At 38.4% G+C, this 25,564-nt stretch overlaps 1 protein-coding gene across 5 annotated transcripts in view; it reads right to left on the bottom strand.

Moving 5' to 3' along the window:
* Positions 1-23,022, bottom strand: part of LOC120523602 (apolipoprotein L3-like) — a 33,071-nt gene extending 10,049 nt beyond the window's left edge. Inside the window, exons 1-3 of one of the 5 annotated variants that reach the window (XM_039745067.1) lie at positions 22,017-23,021; positions 14,519-14,620; positions 7,195-7,241 (exon numbers count right to left, since the gene is read on the bottom strand). In XM_039745067.1, coding sequence (XP_039601001.1) covers positions 7,195-7,203 — 9 coding nt within the window. In that variant the 5' untranslated portion in view covers positions 7,204-7,241; positions 14,519-14,620; positions 22,017-23,021. Of the gene's footprint in view, positions 1-7,194; positions 7,242-14,518; positions 14,621-22,016 lie in introns of all 5 variants that reach the window. The other 4 variants (XM_039745075.1, XM_039745049.1, XM_039745058.1 and 1 more) reach the window with 4 other exon arrangements.
* Positions 23,023-25,564: the final 2,542 nt, after the last annotated feature.

The raw sequence follows: 25,564 nt of genomic DNA, 5'->3' as shown, positions 1-25,564 counted from the left end.
ATAGCAACTGTTCAGTAACTTGCTTTGTATAAATGCACTGGCTAAATACTTAAATAAAGTGTCTTTTGTTTTGAAAACTAAACTGAAACAAGGAGAGTACAACAGTTTACTAATAATTAAATCTATGAAGCATGACAGAGCACCAGTTAACACCACTATGTCAGGATCCTGCAATGTGTGTTTAACTCCCATAACCTTTTGCTCTGTGTAGAGTCTGTGTGCTCTTCTCATTTCTATGTTTTTTTGGGTCCTTTGGTTTTCATCTAATATACCTATACATGTGCATGTTAGTTTAATAGATGATTACAAGTCAAGTGGCTTTATTGTCATGCCATTCATACAACATATTGCACCATACACTGAAACAAAATAATGTTCCCCAGGACTGTGGTGCAACATATACATAAACACAGGATAACTGCAAGACAAGTAAAGAACTATACTGTAATACATTACAAATAAATACTGTACATAAGACCAACAACTACTAATAAATGAACTGCATATAAATAAAGTAGACGCTGGTCTGAGTTGAAAGGGGCAGCACAGAATTCAGAGTCCAGACAACCATGAGGCAGAAGCTGTTGCAGAACCTGACAGAACTGGTTTGGATGCTACAGAACCTTCTGCAAGATGGAAGTAGGTCAAAGAGACTATGGGAGGGGTGGGAGCGATCCTTCATAATGCTGTGGGCTTTGCAGATGCAACACTTGATAAACATGTCTTTAATGGAGGGCAAAGAGGTCCCAATTCATTTCTAGAGTGCATAATATTTGTTGTAGGACCTTGTGGTCAGAGGAGCTGCATTTGGAAAACCAGACATTGATGTAGCTGGTCAAAACTCATTCGATGGTAGAATATGCTTGGAATGGGGGAAGGTTTACTTGCCTTTCTAAGCAGCTGAAGTGAGTGGATACACAGCTGAACCTCCTTGGATATGGAAGTGGTGTTAATTGGCCAAGTAAAGTCAACTACCAGATGCAAACCAAGGAATTTGGTGCTCTTGACCAATTCCAGCACAGAGTCCTTAATGTGCAGTGGGGAGTGGACAGCATGGGACTTCCTGAAGTCAACAATCATCTCTTTCATCTCATCTGGTCATGTGTGACTGTGGTCGTATGTGTGAGCGGGCTCTGTATTAGACTGGCTCTCAACCACGTATTGGCTGCTGTGTTGTGTTCAATGTTGGCCCTCTGTGACCCTGAATTGAGTTACCTGGGTTTGAGAATGATCTATGATGGATGGCATCATGGCCAGAGCAGCCCGGGTAGGCACTGACTCCTGCGTTCCTTAATTCAAATAACTGCCAAGGAAATTCAAAGGACGGACGGACAGATTACTGAAGCCTGGGCAGGACATTTGATTTGTTTAAGGTCCCTAAGTTAGTCAGTGATAGACTTTGAAGCTGGTGACTTTCAATCCAATTTCACTTCTAGTAGGCCTCATTACCTACAAGCATATAACTTTCTTTCTAAGAAAAGTGTTATGGGGCATCAATAGGGCATTTATGGGATAACTGGTGCAGTGGTTAGCATTGTGGCTCCACATCTCTGTCTATCAAACTATCATACAGCATAATGCTTTTCATATACAGTATATCCTCTTTTGTAGGTCGCTTTAGATAAAAGCATCTGCCAAGTGACAAAATTATAAAAAAGGACTTGTACAGTGGGCTATATAAAATCCAGTTGTGCCTATGAACACAGGCAACCTAGGACATGTAATGATAAACATTAACTAAGTTTAAAATATGTGCTTGTATAGGATGGTCCACATCTAATTATGCAATTTTCATTACGCTATAACTTATTAAGTTTATTACATAAAGAATTCACAGCACCTGCCCTGCACATAGAGATTTGACTTAAAATTCTTTTTGTTGCCGATAGATGGCAGCACCTGCCCTGCATTCCAAAATGGTGAGGAGAACGGTTGTCAGTCCAACAGTAGCATAATTAGATGTGGACCACCCTGAATAAATGGTTTAAAAATAAAATATCTGCAGTGCCTTCTATCCATTCCCCTTGGCATTTGTCTTGTTTTGCCACATTTTGTCATGTTTGTCACAGCCTTCTCTTGTCAAGTTTGTACTGATGCCATATTCTTTCCATTTTGTTATAATGGATTTAAAGGTGCTCAGTGAGATAATTAAAGTCTGGGATATTTTTCAACCTGGATTTACACTTTCCAACAACTCTGACTTATATGGAGTGCTCATTGGCCTTAATGGTATTTGCATAGTGGTGTTGCAGAGTCAGGGGCCTTTCAGTACAGGTTTATTTATATAAGCATCATGTGACATTTTGATTGCACACAGGTGGACCCTAATCAACCAATTATGTGACTTCTTAAGTTAATTGTTCGGACCAGATCTTATTTAGGAGTTTCATAGGAAAGGGGATGAATACACATTAAACTTTTCAGTTTTTACTTTTTTATATATACACAAGATATTTTATTTTCATTCCATGTCAACAGTATGGACTGTAGTATTAAGTCCATAACATAAAAATTAAAATCAATTGTAATTCCAGAATGTAACGTGACAATGTCATAATGCTTCTATACATGTGGAAAGACCTACCTCCAAATGTATATGCTACCAAACAGTTAGTGATGCACAACCATGTATGCACAGCAGTCTTACAAAGCCTTGAAAAGCAATCCTAAATAATGTGCAGTCTATAGAATTCAAATAAACTCTGGTAAACTTTTTTTTAAGTTTACTGTCACATTGGAGTTCAATCACTTTCATCTGCAAGCCCTCCATAACACATCCACTTTAAAAGCATAGACAATTTAAAAAATTGGGAGGGTTTCCTCTAGACTTTCTTGTATAGTCAGATATGGGGATGAATATTTGAGAAGTAAACTGCAAGACAATGATTATATTTTTATATTATGTACATTAAAGATCCATCAACAACAAATCAAATCAAATTAATAATATATTGAACAATTATTATAAAAGTTGAATAAATCGGACTCTGAAGCTGCATGAATAAACAAAAAATAAAATCGAGTATGTGTTCAGGTAAAGTATCACTTCCGGTTAGCGGAAATAGCCCAAAAGTTGCTAGAAATCTATGTTTTGTACCTGATTCTTGTATGCAAGTATGACCTAGTATGATAGTATGACCTACTGTAAGTGATAGTGTACTCAATTTATCGTGTTTACATACACACACACACAATTCCAAAAATGGATTCATCAAAATCCCTAAATCAAATTTTTGGAGGATTCCAATACTTTCCCTGTACTTCGTATACGAGAAAGTAAAAATAGGAAAATCTGTCCTGCAGCAATTTAAGTCCTGAAAGTGAGATTCAAATTCATAATGAGAGATGAAAACTTGAGCTGTATATCTGACAAAGACCAAACATCTCTCTGAATGTCTTTAAAATTGGGAAAATAAACTGGACTGGCCTGTTGCAAGTGACTAAAATGATTATAAATTTTGGATAATGGAGAAAAGGGCAATTTAACATGAGCTATAACAAAACCAAAATAGCTGAGGAAGAGCTGTTAATTATCCTCCTCTTTCAACCCAGAGATGAAGCACTGCAAAAAACACAAATTTCCCAAAATCATAGTATGCAATATAGCTGACAGTAAGTGCCTTTTACTCCTCATCTCACCAAACACTTAGGTTAAAATATAGTAATAGTATATTTTGGTGGATTCACTTCTGAAAAGCCTTTCTTGCTCTAATTCTTTCTTTCACATCTGTAAACAGATTTGTGCACAGACCCAGAGTCACACCTGATGTTCCTCCTTCAAAAGTGTCACTGCCAAGCAAATGCCTCTTTGATAAAATTGCAGAAACTCATTCTTTAAAAACTTACATGGAGAACAAAGCTAAAAATCACACACTTGCCATATTTATGTGGTAACACTACCGACTATTGCAATATGTATGGGAAAAGTTTGTCTTCTTTAATTATCTTTCAGACAATGACAACTTACACAAGCTAACTGTAGTATCATCTTGTGAAGAACATTTAACGGGCACCAGACTAACATTCTATGAATTGCCCACAAGCCATAGTTTGACTTTCATATCTATATATCACCCCAAAGCACTGACACTAGTCATCATTAAGTGCTACCCTTAGGCCAGACTTCTCATGTCACATGGGAAGAGGAGTTTGCTAGGCTATAACTGGATTCTGAGCTTCCTGACAGAGAGACCCCAGTGAGTCAATGTCAGAAACAACATCTCCAGGACCATCATGATGAGTACTGCTGTCCCCTATGTCTGCATACTCATCCTACTTCTGTTCACTCTGCTGACTCACGGCTGTACAGCTGTGTATTGCAAATGCTCTAACACCATCATTAATTTCACTGATGACACAATGGTGATGGATCTCACCAGCAAAGTCAGCTTACAGAGTGAGATGCAATGTTTGGTGGACTGGTACAAGGGTAGTAATGTGCATCTTAACATGGATAGGATTAAAGAGATGATTGTTGATTTCAGGAAGACACATGCTGTCCACACCCCTATGCACATTGAGGGCTCTGTGGTGGAACTGGTCCAAAGCACTTAATTCTTTGGTGTGCACCAGGCAGCTGACATTACCTGATCAATTAATGCCACTTGCTTCAACAGCTGAAGACGGCAAGCCTGTTTTCCCTTATTGTTACCACATTCAACAGGGGCACCATCAAGAGCATTCTGGCCAGGTACATTACCATCTGCTTTGGGAACCGCAGTGTCTAGGACTGCAAGGATCTACAATTGACAGTATACACAGCAGTAAACATCATTGGGGCTTCTTTGCCCTACTTTAAAGACATCTGTATCAAACATTGCATCTGCAGTGCATTGTGGAGGAACACTCTCACCCCTAGCATGGCCTCTTTGTCCTAGGACCATCTGGCAGTAGGTATTGTAGCATCCAAACCAGTTCTGCAAGGTTCTGCAACAGCATCTACGCCCTAAACTCTGTGCTGCCCTCCTACCCTTTAGTTCTGCTTATATACTGTTTCTTATTAATATACAGTTCATTTGTTATATTTGTAACTACTGTTGTTATTATTAATAGTTGTTATTGTTTATTCATATTACTATCAAAATCAATTTCATATATTAATTTACCTTTTATTGATTTGTTTATCTATTATAGTATAGTGTATATCTTTACTTGTCTTTTGTTTATTTATATGTTGCAACACAGTCCTTTAGTTCACAAGTTGCCAAGTCCGGTCCTGGAGGGCCACTGTGGCGGCAGGTTTTCATTCTAACCCTTTTTTAATGAGTGCCCTGTTTGTGCTGCTAATTAAGTTCTTGTGAATTCATTTTAATTAAATTGCTTTTTTAAGATTTGCACCACTGAATTTCTTCATCGTTCATCTGAATTGCTTCATTTCTTTTCTTTAAATGGTACCCAAGCAGAAATGAAATGTGAAGTGAGTGAGCCAACAGAAGACCAACTAAGTCAGGGCCTAAAACTCCAATCAATTTCACTCCAAAATGCTGCTTAATTAGGCACTGATTCTTGTCATTAATTAAACCAATTCTTTAATTTCATGGCTTGCTGCTGCTCTCATGGTGCAATAGCAGACATTTCAGAAATGATTGATTTTCTCTTGTCTAAGAGCACTGTTAAAATGTTTTGGAGGCCTGAGCAGAGTGACATTCCTGAGACCTTCATCTTTCTTTATTTTCAGATATTGTATGATGGACACCAGTTGTTTTGGCTCATTTTGTATCTCATTATTGTTTGGCTGCTAGTTAAGGAAAAAGAAACAATTAAGGGGTCTGAGTCTTCAAGAGCAAGTCAATTAAAATTAGTTAAAAAGAAGTTCATTAGCAGCAAAAACAGGTTACTCACTAAGAAAAGGGTTAGAATGAAAACCTGCAGCCACTGTGGTCCTCCAGGACTGGAGCTGGCGACTCCTGCTTTAGTTCATGCCACTGTATGCTACAAATACTGTGTACAGATGGTATGACAATTAAGCCATGTGATTTGACTTAAAAATGTAATTGTAAATTAATGCGTCAATGACTATCAATTATACCATGTAGTGTTTTTTTCTAGGGTGGCATGGTGGCGGAGTGGTAGCACTGGTGCCTCGCAGTTAGGAGACCTGGGTTCGCTTCCTGGGTCCTCCTGGCGTGGAGTTTGCATGTTCTCCCCATGTCTGCATGGGTTTCCTCCCACAGTCCAGGAGGTGCAGGTTAGGTGCATTGGTGATCTTAAATTGTGCTTTGTGTGTGTGTGCCCTGCCCAGGATTTGTTCCTGTGTTGGCTGGGATTGGCTCCAGTAGACCCCCGTGACCCTGTGTTAGGATATAGTGGGTTGGAGAATGACTGACTGACTGTTTTTCCAATGTATCTGTGTGTTTGTTTAATTGAAGAGTCTAAAACTGTTTTTGCATGGGCGTTTGTTTGTGTGAGTGGCCCCTTTCTCTGAGTAGTCTGCCACTTTGCACATAAATATGCCAGAGGACGGTTTGTTCCCTGTCACCTTGAACTGAATCAAGAAGGTTCAATGATGAATGTTTATATTGTTATATATTGTGCTCATATAAAATATTAAACATAAGTGTTCCAATTGTACATGAACAAAATGATATATTTCATAAATTAAATTTAAAAAATGCATTTTAGGTCAAAATTGAATCCATCAAATCTGAAAATTGTACAGGGCAAAGCCACCCATGCTTAGGAAATTTAAAGTCAACCAATGATTTAATGCTTGGTATTGGGGGACTGAGTACATGAAGGGAGAACTGGCAAATTCTACATACAGTAGATATCACCAGACTAGTTCCTTGAAGCAACATGGCAGAATCGCCCCCAATGTACAGTACCTTAATGTTGCTGAGTTAAGATATCTGTTTAATATTAATTTACTTATAGACCACGGATAGTTATTGAGTTTCACTTTGCTGTACTTTTCTTGCATTCAAAGAAAGGCAGAAACTAGAAGGTCAATCCAATTGAAAACGTCTATACACTCATTTTATTTTTTATTGACATACAAGCTACATACAGCAGTCACAAAATTTGCCCAAACCAAAAAACAACTCATCATACAACAAAGGTCATGCATCCAAATTAAATATAAATTGTGTTTCAGAAATGTTTTCAGTTGCATGGCAATGTGATGGAAAATAGATCAATTGCCTCTATTTCTAAGCCTTTAGCATCTAAAAAAAAGAAAAGAAAAATAAATTTTACCTCAGACATCTTCGAGCAGCTGTTCTCTTCTAAAGATACCTCTCTTCCTGCAAAGAAGATTTAACACTTAGCATGAATACACCAACAGACTGTATGGGGCACTATGGCCTGCAGTCCATCGGCTCCGGATATCGAAAGCCTTTTTAGGTGGCCAGTCTTGTGATACAAACGTAAAATGTTTAGAAATGTAAGAATAATAACTCACGTGACCATACTGACAACTGATCTGTAATTTGCTTTGTATAAATACACTGACTACATATATAAACACATTATAGTGCCTTTTACAATAAACATTGTGCCAAGGGGTTATACATATATATGTTACCGGCAATGTATGAAAAGCAGGTATTGTATAGAATACCTAGGCAATGTATACAATGCCTGCCGTTTTTAGGCAAGGTATGAAATATCTGCGTTGTTACATACTTTTCCTAGGCATTATAAAGAATGACAAGTACTATTTTACGCCAAGTGTGAAATGTCCAGATTGGAAAGGTCTTTAATAACAAAATGTCTAAAAATTAAAGAAGAAATACAAAATGAACTACAGGATATGCTTACTGGGAGAACAAAAGAATCAGAAGTGTCATTACTTAGCCTACTATTTGTTGCAGCAAGGGAGGCTAGAATGGCATTTTGAATTGCACTGAATTTTCTTTTTTACGCAAAGGTATTTGTTGTTTTGGCACTTAGTCTTGCACATACACCTCACAAATCCTTGGCCACTTCCTGTGGACTGAGCAGTAGCAGCAGATCGAAGAGCTATTTCGTGGTCAGGAACGTCTTCAACCTTGAGTAAGCCCTTTTGACAAACACTGAATTGTGATTTTGCATAGAGTTGGTTCAAAATTCCTTGCACCATTCCAAGTCGGTAAAAGCCGTCTTCTGTCACATTCATAACAAATGCCAAAAGATTTTGCGGGTCATCGCGCCCCTTGTCGACATCAGGGATAGGAGCCCGCACAGTGTCCCCCAAAGATGCAGCAGGGAATTTTTTGTCAGTGTCCATTTTCATTTTTTTGGCCTGTACTTCTAGATTCCCTTTCGATTGTCTCTTACTTTCTACTGCATTCTCAATGTTGAAGCAAATAGTGCACCAAATATTAACCCCATAACCTTCCATTTCCTCACCGCCATCGTCTTTATTAGCATGTCCACAGATCGCATGAACGTTTCAGCCACACTTTCTGCACATATGGGCACCACTGCTTTCCTTTAAGCACACACAACATGTGGCAGAAAAGGAGGGTTCTTCACTATCCATGTCTTCCCTGCTACTTTCGTTTCCTTCATCATGGATTGAATTCTCGTCAGTACTTTGTGCAGTAACCTCAGTCTCTTCTGTCGGATGATCTGTTTCTTCCAACTGTATTGTTTGTACACTTTCTATTATCTTTTCCAGTTCTTCTTCTGTCTGTACACCTTATAAAACATCTTGGGCTATGGAAGACGTTGTGAGACCCACTTTAACTTTGCAGCCAAAGAGAGCTTTGTACGGTGTTCTCTGAATCCCACAGTGAAAGGCCCTGTTTTTCAAAAGTTGGACGAACCGTATTCCCTCGCTCCAGTGGTCAGTTTTTTCATCTTGCATCCAAGTAGACAGCATATTTTCGATGTCTTGGTTAGCTCGTTCGACACTTCCCTGGCTTTGTGAGTGGCACGGCTTCCCATGGACAATCTTCAAAGTTGGCCAGTATTCCTTCAGGCAGCTGACCACTTTATTTGTAAATTCCCGACCGTTGTCGGACTGTAAATTCGATGGTGCTCCAAGCAACGTAAATATGTCTATCAAGTTGTAAGCTACTTCTTCCGCTGTCTTTGATTTGAGAGGCCTGAGAACCACAAACTTGGTGAGATGATCTTGGTACACCATTATAAACTTGTATTCCTTATCAGGATGGGGCTGAAAATAGATTAGATCCACCTGACAGCAGGAATTGAAATCAGAAAACACCATAGGCTTCACTACAATGCCTTTTTTTACACCTTTTTGTTTCTTCTGGCATGGCTCACAAAGGTGAATATACAGTTCAATGTCATGACGGGTAACGTTCTTGTATTTGGGTGCAAGCTCTTTCAACATTCTGTCTCGTCCTCCATGGCAAATGGCCAAATGAACTGATGCCTTCTTTAACAGGATAAATCAACTTGCTTTTGTTCTCTACCATTATCACATCGTAGCATTTCAGCAGCCAATAGTCCCATGGTTCCTTCTTAGTAGTCGTTTTAGCCTTTGTTACATCATTCACTAACTTCTCGTGTCTTCCGTTAGAAAAACACAATTTTTAGCAGCGTTGGCTCACATTTGGGATAGTTCTTTGTAGAACCGTTGTCGCATGTTAGCATGTCGTGATTCTTGCCCGTACACTACATTCTCTTCTCCCATCTTCACACAGCACAATATGGGTCAGCTTCTGTAGCGGTACTTCACCCACCACAATATATGGAGCAGTCTCTGCTGCGGCACAGCAAGCACACGTGCTTCCACACGGACGAACAAAGATCCAGGTGCCACTGACGAAATGTTCTGGCGAGAATACGCTTATTCTACACTCTGCCAGTTTGCCGTTTAGGTATTGTGTAGAATGCCTAGGAAATGTATGAAATGCGATGTATTGCGTCCTATTTCGAGCATTGTATACATTGCCTAGGTATTCAATAGAATGCCAGTTTTTACACATTGCCGGTTATATATATATATATTTTAACTGTAAATCAGCATAATGACTATATTATCCATCCTCCTATCATGCCCATATTTACAGGACATAGCAAAACTATAAAAGACATAACCGCACTGGAAAATGTCCAGAGAAGAGCGACTAGGCTGATAAAAGAGCTGCAGTGGATTAATAGAAGCAGTTTAAGCAAATGAAGAATAAAAGGAGATATGATTGAAGAGTTTAAAATTATAAAGGGAATTTTCCAGTAGATTGAGACTGTTACTTTAAAAGGAGTTCAACCAGAACATAGGGAAACTTGTTAAGGGTAAATTTTACACAAACATTAGGACATTTTCTTTACAAAGAAAACCATAGACACATGGAATAAGTGATCAAGTAGTGTGGTTGACAGTAGGACTTTAGGGGCTTTCAAAACGCAGCTTGATGTTATTTTAGAAGAATTAAGTGGACAGAACTGGAGAGCTTTGTTGGGTTGAGTGGCCTGTTCTTGTCTGAATTGTTCTAATGTCCCAATGTTTACCTTAGCCTGTTGTAAAAGACACTTTGGTAGTTTTTTAGGAACACTATAAATGTAATGTACATTGGGGATAAAGGTGTGTACAGTTCTTTGAATTGTACTTATGAGACAATGTGTACACTGTCTTTAATGTTTCACACTGCAGCACAGCAGGCAGTGTGACATAGTGGTTAAGGTTTTTGGGTTCAAGACCCACTCCTGGCTAGTGTGACCATGAGCAAATTATTTCACCTGCTTGTGCTCCACTGTAAAAACAAAAGAAATAACACCAAATGTATCTCTAATGGTGTAAGCTGCATTGAATAAATGCATCAGCCAAATAATAACTAATTATGTTCTCAGCTTCAAATGATCTCCTGAAACAGGCTAAGCTGGAAGAGGAAATGAACGGATGACCAAATGTGGCATTTTACTGCATGCCTCAGAGTCACTGGCTCTGACAGAAGAAGCTAACAGTGGGGCATCCCTATATTGATTAAACACTCCTGTCTCCATATAGAGATGTAGTGCTCCCTTAGATTGTCCAGGATGACAGAAGCAGTCATGGAAAAGAAAGATTTCGGTGATAAGTGAGTTTTGAAAGACTAGAAGGCCTCTTCATGAAATTGAAATCAGAGAGACAATCTGCTTTTAAATACTGCATATCAAAACATAACAGCATAATAATAATAAGAAGAAGAATTATAATTATTATTATTATTATAAGCCTTTACAATCCAGGACTGGGTTAGAAGGTTCACAGTTGGATGACAGATTGAGATATTAATAATACATTACTATTGCTATAGCCAATAATAATAATAACCTTTATTTATAATACGCTACCATGGCTGTTCGTTTGTCTGTCCAGGATTTTAAATCACCTGTAGTTTGCAAACCGTTTGACCTAAAATTTGGTACACATATACCATGTGACATCTACTATCCGCTTTTGGGGTGATGATTGACCTCCAAGGTTATTCGTCTTTTTATTTTGATTTTATTTTATTGTAGAATCAACTCTCATCAGCGGTCAGCAGGGCAGCCGTGCGGCACATGTGTACAGGCGCCGTTCTCATCCCTACCACCTTCGCCGTCACTTCCTCTACCTCTTCATATCTTAAATCATTCTTGAGGCAGATTGAAGACTTAAATGCCAGCTTAAGTGAAAAATTAAAGAAAATGTACTAAGTAATTGCAACACAAACACTGACTTAATCAGTTTTAATGCAAAAAGATGCCGACGAAAGAAGAGAAGAAGCAGGCCATTAGGGTAGAGAAAAGAAGAGCTGCTCAGGAAGCTGCAAGTGCATCAACCGCTGAGCAAACGAATGATAAACATACAGAGAAAGGGGATGAAAACTATGAATGCTCAAGTCAAGTGTATTCACTGCACGTTATCGTGAAGTGCGCCGGTACTGGTCCTTTATAATCCTGAATGAAGTTTTTCATATGTATTGTGTAATGTCTAAGCAAAAATCTACTGTGAAACTGTTTTAAGGAGTTAGCAAAGTATTTGTCTTGAAATGATGTACAGTACATATTTCAGAATTTTGGTGCAGCTTGAGCTAGTACTGCACTAGCACAGATCAAGCCCAGGCTATGTAGTACGGTACTAAGAAGAGATAATTCTCAGTTAACAGCAGAACAAGAGCACTCCCAAGTTTAACTCCCGAGGTAGTTATATTTTGTCTGTGTGTTTCTCCTTGGTTTGTTCAGCTACTCGTTTGATTACCAGTTAACAGCAGACAATTAATGTCTCACCCTCACTCAGTTAACAATATGAGCTACACATAGAAAGAACTTAGGGAAAAAGTACGTACCCATGTAAACCTGACAAAAAATAATTGCAATTGTTAAGTTATATTAGATTGAAAAGAGTGTTTCTATAAAAGTTATTCACTTCAAGTATATTAAAAGATCCTATAGGGAAAATAATGATAAAATGAGGGTTCATGTTAGTAGAATCCTAGCTAAAGCATTATTGTCCCTCTGTAACTAATTTCCCAATTGTGTATATCATACATTAGAGCTGAACATGTCATTCATTATGGACACTTGTCAATCCAACAGTCACCAAAGCATATAAAATATCTTAGTCCGGGATAAGACAATATTCATAAAAAAATTCTGATTGCAGCTCAAATGTCACAGTACAGAACAAACTCTATATAATACAGGGTGGCCCACAAAAAAGTGGCCCGCCTCCACCAAGACGACCCCCGTCTCATTTGCCACCTGATAGGCGCTACGGTTGTGTCACCTGCCCTGTTTCCTTGCTGTCTGACCCCAGAAAACCACTGTTACTTCCAGCAAGATGGTGCGGCTTGCAATACTTCCTGCATATCGGAAGTGCTGCCAGAAGAAGGTCATTGGGCACCTGGAGCACTTCCAGGTGCCCTATAAAAGGAGCCCGTCGCCACTACTCTGGAAGCTAGAGTCGGGAGGAGGTGAACGAAGCTTGCCAGGAGGAGTGGAGGCAAAGAAAGGAAGAAAGGACGTAGAAGAAGAAGTAGAAGTTTGTGCAGTGTTGTGAACTGTGCTGTGTCTGTGGGAAACGGGGGAAGGTGTTTCCCACAAGGAAAAAAATAAGCATGTGTGCTTACCTTGTGTCCTGTGTCTCTCTGTTAGATTTGGGTGGCAGGAGTGACCTATATATAAAATGGTGTTGTCCCCATCAGTGTAAGCTGCCTTGCAAGCTGGTGGATTAAAAGCTGATCTACTTTTGATATAATTTTTCACTTGTGAAAAATGTAATTATTTTTACAGTAATGTAAAATAAAAAAGCAGTTTCTATGTATTTTTTGAAATGTCATGTCTCAAACTTGTAATTTTCTGGGAGACACATTCAGCAGTGACAATTTTTTTGAAAGTATCTTTGAGCACTGTTCATCAAGTGTTGACCAATTGGCAGACGTCCTGGGTTGTAAAGAATTTGATGCTAGCATGAAGCTGCTATTCATGTCTATAAGGCTGCCTTTGTCTGATGAATGAATTGTTATTAATTTTGCAGATTCAGGATAGATATCAGGAAAATGAACGGTAAAATTATGGATTGGTATGTGGCTTCTAAATGAACTGCATTATGCCAAATTTTAAACTTTTAAAATTAAAATATTTCTCACCACTTTTAAAGGCAGTAAATGTGTGTATAATTAAGATTCATACCTAACTGTTTTGTATTGTTATTTTGTAATGTTAAAAAAAGTTACATAAAAATGCTGCCCTAACTAAAATGCCACCTTAGGTAATCACCTTGTTGCCTCACCCTATGTACTGGCCCTGATTGTTGCCCAGTCCTGCCTCATTTTACTATTCTTAGTTTCTGTTAAGGCACATCTGATTCACCGGCTGATGTGTTGCATATTCAAAGTAGTTCTTCCACATTCTACTGTTGGAAAGAGCAGTTATTTGAGTACTTGTGGCCATTCCTTTCGTTTGAACAGACGTGGCCATTTTTCTCTAACCTTTCTTATTAACAAGACATTTTTCTTCACAGACCTGAAGCCCAATTAATCAACTTTGTTGATTGTTTAGTTAGTGAAAATCCTAAGAAAGTAACTGGTGGTATTATGTCTGGCAGCAGCGATCATATTATAGTCAAGTCTCTTAAATTATGCATCTTGTCTATTGCAAAGTTTTGTCAAACAAAAACTAAAACTTTTGACCATGTCTGCCTGCTTTACTATATGGACTGAGTTGCGGCCAAATGATTGGCTATTGGCAGAAGTAGGCTTTTCGCATTAGCACGCACATATACCTAATAAAGTGGCCACTACGTCCTTAGTTTAGAAAAGTCTTACAATGTTTAACAATAAATGTTTTAAAAATTTTGTAGGTGAAAATGATTGAATACTGAGTAGCAATGACTCACTACCATGACCTTGTGTCAGAGAGAGAGAGGAGAGGAGAGGTTGGGACCATGAGCTGATAGTATGTTGCCGCACCCACCACACAACGAACAACCTGGATTGGGACCCGAGTGCAGCGGGTGACACCTCAGCACCACATTGGAACAGTGTTTTTTTTTTTTTTATATGGTCGCTAGCAGAGAAAAGCATACTGTATATAACCACAATATCACTCAGATCTCACAGTAAGCAAATAGATTTAACAGAAGTAGATGTTCCCTTTAACTTACCTAGTTATGTCGCTTATGTGTCTGAGGATTGGATTTTGATTCAGGAGGGCGCTAACAATCTTGGTTATAATGGAGTCAGAGAAGAGAATCGTTCTGCAAAGACTACAAATGTAACAACATGAGAGAATAACATTACTCAATATCAAAGGTTCTTTGTGGGTTTCCGATTATACTATTCAGAAAAATGTGAGGTTGCTGTTGATTGCATTACATGGTTTGAATATAAAAAAAAATTAAAGATAAATTACATTTCTTGAGGAAATAAAGAAATGGATCTAAATAAGTAAAAGTTCTCCCTGAAGCCTTCACCTGTATGGTTCTTCTGGGGACCAAAAATGATTCCCCAATGGCACTATTCTGAAGAACCACTTTGGCACCTTAATTTTTATAAGTGTAGCTATCCATAGTTCTACCCTCCACTGTTTATTCCCCTTACCTTTTTACATAATTAATAAATCATTGCTACTGCAGTATGAATATATGCTTTTAATGACAAGCTGGGCATTATCCATTCTGATAGGCTTTTTAATGGAACACTAGGCCTGTTAGGACAAAAGATTTAACAGGGATACAGAAATCCAGTTTCACCTTCCCCCAACTTGCATTCTAAAGTAAGACTGAACTCCAGTTCATACCAGTCTCAGCCTGTATTTCATCTGATAAAAAAGGTGTAAATCAGAGTTGAACTGACATCTTTGCAGAGACCCCCAAATGGGCACTCTAGTCCAAATAAACCACTATAATTTAATGAATACCAACTGTGAGGGAAAGATAACGTACCTATGAGAAGGCACCGATTTTGTAACTGGAAATGACTTTAATTCAACTTCAAGAAGTTACACATTCTTTTCAAAAGTAGCTGCCCTCCTCTCAAGAGAGAACTCTCTGAACATCATCTCTGAAATTATCTCTCTAAAAAATAAAATCTGATGAATAGCTGTATTTGTGGACCTGAAAGCTGAAATCCACTCTGCCAAGCCAAGCTGTACCAGTAACTAAGCCCAGTCTGAGAAGACTGAAAATCAGATATTAACTCAAGAAAGGAACTTCACCATCTAAACTCTTTTGTCAGAATGAGTCATGCTTTTCCCTGTGAAGTTGCAAATGATACAGTAAAGAGCCTAAATGAGAAAAGCACAAAGCACCACAAATAAAGAACCACATAACTATGGTTTCCAGACATCCAACAAAAGGAGGACATGTCCTCCTTTTCAGCATTGTGTCTTCCATTAGGCAGGCATTGCCTAAAAAAATGAAAATGTCCGGCTGAAATCGCACGCTATCATCTCTATGTTTTGCATAAATAATCTATGTTTTATCAAAAACAAAACACGGCTATGCACTGCTCAGTCTATTTCCAGCAACTGAGAGGCTGTTGCAGTTATTCCCCGCGCTGAAAGCATACTTTCAGGGCATATATCAGCCGCCAATACTGATCAAGAATTTTTTGGAGAACTGATTTTCAGAAGTATATTTGTGGTTTGTGCATTCGCTGATGTCAGTATTTCAGGGAAGAAACATCGGCATTGGAGGTGTGTAGCATCCTACAGTTGACAAAGCAAACTCTGCTTAGCAGACAGAGTGATCAAACAATTCGATGATCTGTTGCCATGTGTACAGTATATGAGCGAAAACAGACGATGTTCAGTTGTTTGACCAGTACTACAACCTGAAATAATTCACAGGACAGAAAGATGACAAGTTTTTTGACAGTCTCCTTCATGAACTGAGGAGTTCATACTTTCAAAGTTGTGCAAACGAAGCAAGTTACTCTGAGCTGCTTAAAATCTGTGAATTTTTCTTCTGTATTCCTGGGCATAATGCCAACGTTGAAAGAGCATTTTTCTTGATCAACGCACAGTGGACAAAAGAAAGAAATAGACTGTCACTTGACTCTGTCAGAGGAATTCTTCTTACAAAGTACACTTTTAAGAATGTTTCTTATCTGGAGTTCCACGTCGATGTTGAAGGGAACGATGAACAGCTCAAAAAGTTGCCTCGTCTGAAAAATATTAAACTGCATAGTTATACTAAAATTTTTCATTTTGATGACTCATTGAGTGACCTGTTAAATTAGTTGTTTTTAAAGTTTTCATTGTAACACACAGTTCACACTATGTTTTGTGAATAGAACAGGAATCGTTCTCCTTTGTCCTCTTTTTGACCTTCAGTGTCCTCCTTTGGAACCGGTTTGCAGGTATCTGATAACCCTGCACATAACAAAGAGAAAGAATGCACTCCAACGCAAAAAAATCCAGCATTTAAACCCAGGACAACAACAGCAACAGCTCTACACAACACTGTATATCATTCTGAAAGACTTAGTATCATAAAACTGTTCATCTATACCAAGATAAGTTAGAACTCTAAATAGCAAGTAAACTGCCAGCCTCTTCTGTGTTACACGTTGTATGTTTGTCTGTCTCGTTTGCCTTGCGTCCTGTCTTAGATGTCATTATATCCATGCAGTTGTCATATTTCTATCATCCTTGTGTTTATCAACAAATTATAATGTTCTGTTTCCTAAATCAAGTGTGCTTCAGTTACCTTGATATAAATCTAATGGCTGAAAACCAGACAAAAAAGTTAAGGCAAATAAAGTAGGAGCATTGCCAAATTATTCAATTAACCAGTAAGGGAGCACTGCACAATAACGTGTAGTGAATACACTTGGCTTGACCATCGATTAGCCTCTTCCTCAGTCTCATTTACTCTTGCGATTCTCTTTCGCTCAGTGTTGGCCTATCTTCGCTGTATGGTCTGTTCTTTGCTCTCAGTTACTCAAGCAATTTTCTTTCATCCTGCATCAGCCTGTCGTAAATACTGAATGTGCATGTCATAGTTTTCATACTCTTTCTCTGTATGTTTGCTCAGAGGCTGATGTGCTTGCTGAGCAGCTCTTCCTTTCCCTACCCTAGTGGCCATCTTTTTCTCTTCTTTCGTCAGCATCTTTTCATGTTAAAACTGATTAAGTCAGTGCTTGTGTTGAAATTACTTAGTACGTTTTCCTTAATTTTTCACTTCAGCTGGCACTAAAGTCTTCAATCTGCCTCAAGAATGTTTTAAGATATTCTTATCAATAGCACCTGATGACTCCGACTCTTTCGATTCACTAACACAATGTCTTGCTGGTATTTCTGAATTGATGAATAGTAATTTTCTCAAACTAAATAAAGAGAAATCTGAAATCTTAGTAATTGGCAATAATGGATTCAATGAGGTTATCAGAAATAAATTTGATGCACTAGGATTAAAAGTTAAGACGGAAGTAAAAAACTTAGGGGTAACCGTTGACTGTAATCTGAATTTTAAATCGCATATTCATCAGACCACTAGGACAGCATTTTTTCACTTAAGAAACACAGCAAAAGTTAGACCTCTTATATCATTGAAAGATGCTGAGAAATTAATTCACGCTTTTGTTTTCAGTCGACTAGATTACTGTAACGCACTCCTCTCAGAACTACCCAAAAAAGACATAAATCATTTGCAACGAGTGCAGAATGCAGCTGCTAGAATCCTAACTGGGAAAAGAAAATCCGAACACATTTCTCCAGTTTTGATGTCACTACACTGGTTGCCTGTGTCATTCAGGATTGACTTTAAAATACTGCTTATGGTTTATAAAGCCTTAAATAATCTCGCTCCATCTTATATATCGGAATGCCTGACGCGTTATATTCCAAATCGTAACCTTAAATCTTCAAATGAGTGTCTCCTTATAATTCCAAAAGCTAAACTTAAAAGAAGTGGTGAGGCGGCCTTCTGCTGTTATGCACCTAAAATCTGGAATATTCTGCCAATAGGAATTCGCCAGGCTGATACAGTAGAGCACTTTAAAACACTGCTGAAAACACATTACTTTAACATGGCCTTTCTATAACTTCACTTTAACTTAATACTGATACTCTGTATGTTCAATTCTTCATAATAACTATTCACAGTGGCTCCAAAATCCGTACTGACCCCTACTCTCTCTTCTGTTTCTTTTTCCGGTTTCTTTGTCGTGGCGGCCTGCGCCACCACCACCTACTCAAAGCATCATGATGCACCAACATTGATGGACTGAAAGCCAGAAGTCTACGTGACCATCATCATCAGGTCCTTCCATGAAAACCCTAAATACAAAGAGGACTGTTTGATTTATGTTAGGTAGATTGCCCAGAGGGGACTGGGCGGTCTCGTGGTCTGGAACCCTACAGATTTTTTTTTCTCCAGCTCTTGGAGTTTTTTTTTGTTTTTTCTGTCCACCCTGGCCATCGGACCTTACTTATTCTATGTTAATTAATGTTGACATGTTTATTTTTTATTGTGTCTTCTATTTTTCTATTCATTTTGTAAAGCACTTTGAGCTACATTTTGTTGTTTGAATATGTGCTATATAAATAAATGTTGATTGATTGATTGAAGAGGTAGGGGAAGTGACGGCGAAGGTAGTAGGGATGAGAACGGCGCCTGTACACATGCTCTGCACAGCTGGCCGCTGCTGAGAGTTGATTTTACAATAAAATAAAAATAAAAAGAGTAATAATTCCAAAACCCTTTGCTTTTCATATAAAACTGTAGTGCAGAGTTTCAGCGTAGTATATGTGTACCATATTTCAGGCTACAGGTTATTTGCTTTTTGACCTTCTTAGATTGACCTTTGACCTTGGAGGTCAATCATCACCCCAAAAGTGAATTTCAGGTCAATAGGCCAAACAGTTTGCGAGCTACAGGCGATTTAAAATCCTAGACACACAACCGAACAGCCACGGTAGTGTATTATAAGAAGATTGTTGGCATTGTCAAAGGCAAAACTTAGAATGAATTAATCCAGCTAAAATTTATCACAATTTCTATAGCTTATATGAAGTATTCACTTCATATTGTATATAGTATATATACTGAATATTGTATCTCTTTAGGATGCAACATTTTGTTCTGCATTTATGTTTTCCATAAGTCAAAGTGTCTCTGCTAAGAATTAAAGGAACTGAACTGATATGATACTGAAAATTACTTGGGGGCCGAAATCTAATCTTTAGTGTTAAATAAAAGGAAAATCTGCTGTACAATGGCAGCCTTAGCAGGAAGGGGGGATTTAAGCCTGAACTGTTGTTGGGGCCCCATCTCATTTTTCTGACAAAACTATGGAAAAGCTGGCATGTAATGTTAAAGCCTAGTCAGTCACGTAAAGTTGAACAGGCACTACACAACACAGCAAGTAATGCAAGAGAATGTAATTATAGAGTAATATGGACAGCCACAGAGACAGCATCTCAGGTTATGAGTGACACAGAAAGAGATGGACAGAGTATGCAACACAAAGTTTAGAAATACTGTACAGCTGACAGCAATCAGAGGACAGCAAACCATGTCAAATATTAAAAACAGAGTCTGATCCTTAAACTGTCTATTTTGAGAGAGAAGGAGAGAGGGAGGAACATTATTTAAAATCATTCTAGCAAAGTTATTCTCACAATAAAAAGTATTTCAGCTGTTAAAGCAAAACTAACAAAAAGAATAAGAAAACAAATAAAAATAGATTAAAAATAAATTAAAAACATCAGTATAGCTTTTCACCAGTTTGCAGACCCTTAGACACTTTTGTCCAGTGTCCAATGAACTTCACCTCTTTTTCAGCAGAGATACTGCCAATTCAGTATTTGTACGAGGCACAGTTTGTGTTGCTTCATTAAGCGATCTTTCCAAATCATGTCAAGTTTTAAAAAACAACTCAAAACTCATCTGTTCAGGAAGGCTTTTAGCGCTACCTGACTTTATTACGACGGTTGGCGCACTGGTAGCTGCTGCCTCGCAGTTAGGAGTGAGGGGTTCGCTTCCCGGGTCCTCCCTGCGTGGAGTTTGCATGTTCTCCCCGTGTCTGCGTGGGTTTCCTCCCACAGTCCAAAGACATGCAGGTTAAGTGGATTGGTGATTCTAAACTGTCCCTAGTGTGTGCTTGGTGTGTGGGTGTCCTGCGGTGGGTTGGCGCCCTTCCCAGGATTGGTTCCTGCCTTGCACCCTGTGTTGGCTGGGATTGGCTCCAGCAGACCCCCGTGACCCTGTGTTCGGATTCTACAGGTTGGAAAATGGATGGATGACTTTATTACCCTTCTCTCAGTTTACCTCTATGTCAAGATGCTCTTGTAACCTGTGTGTGTGTGTGTGTATGTGCTAAACCATCAATTATGTTGTCTGTTAGGCTTTTATCTGAATGTACTATCTTGCTCTTCATTATTTATCTGGTTTAGTACGATGCTATATACTCTATACCCTGCTGTTCTTTCTTAAACTCTGTAAAGCGCCTTGAGCATGGGAAAGGCGCTATATAAATAAAATGTATTACGCGAAGAGCGAATTTAATTTCACAAAGGATTTTTCACCACCGTGCAAACTTTCAGGTAACAAAATGTCAACACATGGCAAGTTAGCTGAACAGTTTTTTCACACATGTGATCTGCTCTCCATTAGGCGGTTCAATAAAGGGTTTTGTTGATGGATACTTTTCAAAATCCGGCTTTGGATTTGCAATTTTGTTACACCACGCGCATTCAGAAGTGGCCTCAGAGAGCACTGCTTCAGCAAAATCTTTACCTTCCGATACTAGAACAAGAACTAGAATTTGAATCCATCATACTTTCATGTAAATGACACATGATGCTTCAGATGGGCTTGAATCACAGCGTTTGTGTGACTTTTATTTTGATACGTTACTGGGCGTCTTTAGTTTACGTAATCAATTGTGCGATTTTTTCAAAACGAAAGTAAAATGGTGACATATGGGGTTAACAAACAAACACCTCCTTGAAAAGTGAACAAGGTACTAATTTCTCTGTGTTATACGTAAAACAAAAGTTACGAATATTTCTGTTAAGTTATTTACATGATTTTTATTTTGTACTTTGCCTGTTCAGCTTTTACGGTGCATTTATTAAACGGGATCACGGAAACGGTAATAAACATTCATAAACCATCAGTCTGAGAGTCGACCATTATTCAGCCGGGGTCGCTACACTTCACTGGCCATTGCCGAAGAAGTGTCACTATCTTATGTGGGGCCAAACAGGCAATAAATCATATATTTTTGTACGTAGTCTATCGGTTTAAATGTGAAAATTATTAGTTTATGAGTATTTACTATCGGTTTACATGCATAATTCATTGGTTTGCGTGCGTACAATACATGTTTCATTCATATGATCTATATCGGTTCGTGTCCGTATAGTATCGATTTGTACGTGAACTAAATCAGCACAAAAATATATGATTTATGGCCTGTTTGGCTCTTCATATCATTGCTTTCCGTTCCGACAGCCAGTAACCAGCTCCCCTTGCTGTCCAACAGCCGCTATCTACCACTTACAACAGCAGTTCAGGAGGAAGGCTTTTGTGCGAGTCGCGGTGGACCTACGCGGATAACGGTAACGAGGTTAAACAGGCTTGGATCACTCAGCCTAGCAGCAAATATTTCGTTGAAAGCAGTGACCAAAGATTTACTCATATAATTACTTACGGATGCCCCGTAGCCAGTGTTACTGCCGTATACGCCTTGAACTGTTAATCCGATACGTGTAAAAAGTTATAGCAATTTGCCAGTTCTTGCCAAGCTTTCATAAACTGAAAATGAAAGTATTTATCACTTAAAAGTAAAGTGTAGCACTTCTCTTTTTCAACATTTATTTAAGGGCAGGCCATTCAAAGTCAATGCAAAAAAGAAGAAAAAAAAAAAAAACTATCAGGAAATGCTGAGCGACTTCATACATTTTTTTGTTAAACACTGGCAGGTTTGCTAATAGAGGTTAACAAATTTCAACACAACAAATGATTTTCAAATCATTACAGTAGACAGTATACAAACTACAATCCAGCAGAGGTCTTGGGAAAATGAATGTAGTCGCTCCAGCGTGTGTTAAGTTTGCATTATGGTGAAATAAGTGGATTCAGAAAATGCACCATTTTCTAAGACGGCATGAAACGATGCATTTAATTCACACGTCAATACTTATTTCTAAACAGGCTTCACGATACAGTGTATTCTGTGAATAACGGACGAAAATATATAATTTCCTTTAAGATTAGCTTTAAAGCAATAAAGCACAAAATACGTATTAAAAACAATACAAATGTATAATATGAAACTGTGTGTCGCTCTTCCAGCACACTTCTCTGAATACTTTGGCTGTTTCCAACCGTCCTGCAAGCTAAAAAGCAGCTGCCCTTTTTTCAATGTACGTGCGATGTGAGCTTAAGAAACGTCTAACATACATTGTGACTGTCAACTTAAACGGATAACAGAAATTAATACTATTTCACAAAATGGCATAATCAGTATTATGGTCTTATATTAATACTTGCGTTTAAACTCCGCAACTCTCGTCCTCTGTTGTGCACATCCATTGTCTTCTCACCACCCTCTTCCAACTTTATGCATTTCACGCCGCACCCTTGCCGGCCTGGCACTAACTCCAAAAGGCGTGTCCTTCCATTACATTCAGAAACCTCCCTTTCCCATTCCCTCAGACAAAAGTTTGAAAGTGACTGCACTTCACAATATTGACAGGAAATTCCAAAAAAAAAATATATATATAGTCGATATATTGTTTGATAATAAACGTCAAACGTGATCCAACGAAGCAGTTCAGCACAGTTCAGTTACTTCTTTTTTTCAAACTGCAAACAGAATGCATGTTCCTTCTTTAATTTCTTATAGACTGCTTTATTTTGCACTGTAACGTACGTTTAGCTCATCGTGTCAATATAACCTATTTAAAGATAATTAAAAATGCAATCGTTTAATAATTAATAATTATTTGTGTTAGTAAACAGAACTCTCTAGACGAGAACAGGCCATTCAGCCCAACAAAGCTTGCCAGTCCTATCCACTTGTTTCCTCCAAGAAAACATCAAGTCGAGTTTTGAAAGTCCCTAACGTCTTACTGTCTACCACACTACTTGGTAACTTATTCCAAGTGTCTATCGTTCTTTGTGTAAAGAAAAACTTCCTAATGTTTGTGCGAAATTTACCCTTAACAAGTTTCCAATTGTGTCTCCGTGTTCTTGATGAACTCATTTTAAAATACAAGTCTCAATCCCCTGTACTAATTCCCTTCATAATTTTAAACACTTCAATCATGTCACCTCTTAATCTTCTTTTGCTTAAACTGTAAAGGCTCATCTCTTTTAATCTTTCCTCATAATTCAACCCCTGTAGACCTGGAATCAGCCTAGTCGCTCTTCTCTGGACCTTTTCTAGTGCTGCTATGTCCTTTTTGTAGCCTGGAGACCAAAACTGCACACAGTACTCAAGATGAGGCCTCACCAGTGCATTATAAAGGTTGAGCATAACCTCCTTGGACTTGTACTCCACAGATCGTGCTATATAACCTAACATTCTGTTAGCCTTCTTAATGGCTTCTGAACACTGTTTGGAAGTTGATAGCTTAGAGTCCACTATGACTCCTAAATCCTTCTCATAAGGTGTACTCTCGATTTTCGACCGCCCATTGTGTATTCAAACCTAATATTTTTACTTCCTATGTGTAATACTTTACATTTACTGACATTAAATTTCATCTGCCACAAATCTGCCCAAGCCTGTATGCTATCCAAGTCCTTCTGTAATGATATAACGGATTCCAAATTATCTGCTAATCCACCTATCTTGGTATCATCTGCAAACTTAACCAGCTTGTTACTTATATTCCTATCTAAATCATTTATATATATTAAAAATAGCAGCGCCCTAGCACTGACCCCTGTGGAACACCACTCTTAACATCGCCAGTTCTGATGAGGTTCCTCGCACCATCACCCTCTGCTTCCTGTGTCTGAGCCAATTCTGCACCCATCTAAAAACATCACCCTGAATTCCCACTTCTTTTAACTTGATGCCCAACCTCTCATGTGGCACCTTATCAAATGCTTTCTGAAAGTCCAGATAAATAATATCATAAGCTCCACTTTGATCGTATCCTTTTGTTGCCTCCTCATAGAATTCCAACATGTTAGTAAAACACGACCTCCCTCTTCTGAACCCATGCTGACTGTTCAGAATAACTCCTGTCCTTGTCATGTGTTGCTCAATCTTATCCTTAATAATTCCTTCCATTAATTTTCCTGTGATGCTTGTTAAGCTTACTGGCCTATAGTTGCTTGGATCTGCCCTGTCACCCTTTTTATATAATGGGATGATATTTGCCATTTTCCAGTCCTTTGGAATCTCTCCAGTGCACAGTGACTTCCTAAAAATATGTGTCAAGGGTTTATATATGTACTCACTAGCCTCCTTAAGAACACGAGGATAAATATTATCTGGGCCTGGTGATTTGTTTGATTTCATCTTATTTAATCTGAGCAGCACTTCTCCCTCTACAATTTCCAAATCCCTCAGTACCTCCTTAGTAGTTGTGTTTACCTCTGGTAGGTTATCCACTTGCTCACTTGTAAACACCTCAGAAAAATGTAAGTTTAGGGCATCTGCTATTTCATTGTCTGTATCTTTTAATTCCCTTTACTATTCCTGATGAACTTGACCTCCTCCTTAACTGTTCTTTTACTACTAAAATACTGAAAGAATCTCTTGGGGTCTTCTTTGCCTTATCTGCTATATTCCTCTCCAACTGTCTTTTAGCCTCTCTGATATCCTTCTTAATGGTTGCCCTCATGTTCTCATACTCTACGGTTCTCTTTGCAGTCATTAGTCTTATATGCCTTATACAGCAGTTTTTCCTTTGCAACTTCTTTTTAAATCTTTATTAATCCATCGTGGAGTTTTTTAGTTTCCTATTACTTCCAAATTTAGGTATGTATCTGTCCTGCATTACATGTAAAACATTTTAAACCTGTTCCACTGCTCCTCGACTGTCTCCACATTTAAAAGCTTATCCCAGTCTATCCTACTTAGACTTTGTCGCATCTGCTCAAAATTAGCCCTACTAAAGTTCAACTTAACAATTTTAGTCTTTGCATCTGTACTCTTACAAAATACTGAGAATTGTATTACATTATGGTCACTTGACCCTAGTGGTTCAATCACCTCTACACCCTCAATTCTATCCTGAT

This window comes from Polypterus senegalus, chromosome 1 (genome assembly GCF_016835505.1).
Source record: "Polypterus senegalus isolate Bchr_013 chromosome 1, ASM1683550v1, whole genome shotgun sequence".
Classification (NCBI taxonomy): Eukaryota; Metazoa; Chordata; class Cladistia; order Polypteriformes; family Polypteridae; genus Polypterus; species Polypterus senegalus.
The sequence above is the reverse complement of the archived record's forward strand: the minus strand, read 5'-3'. Positions and strand labels throughout refer to the sequence as shown.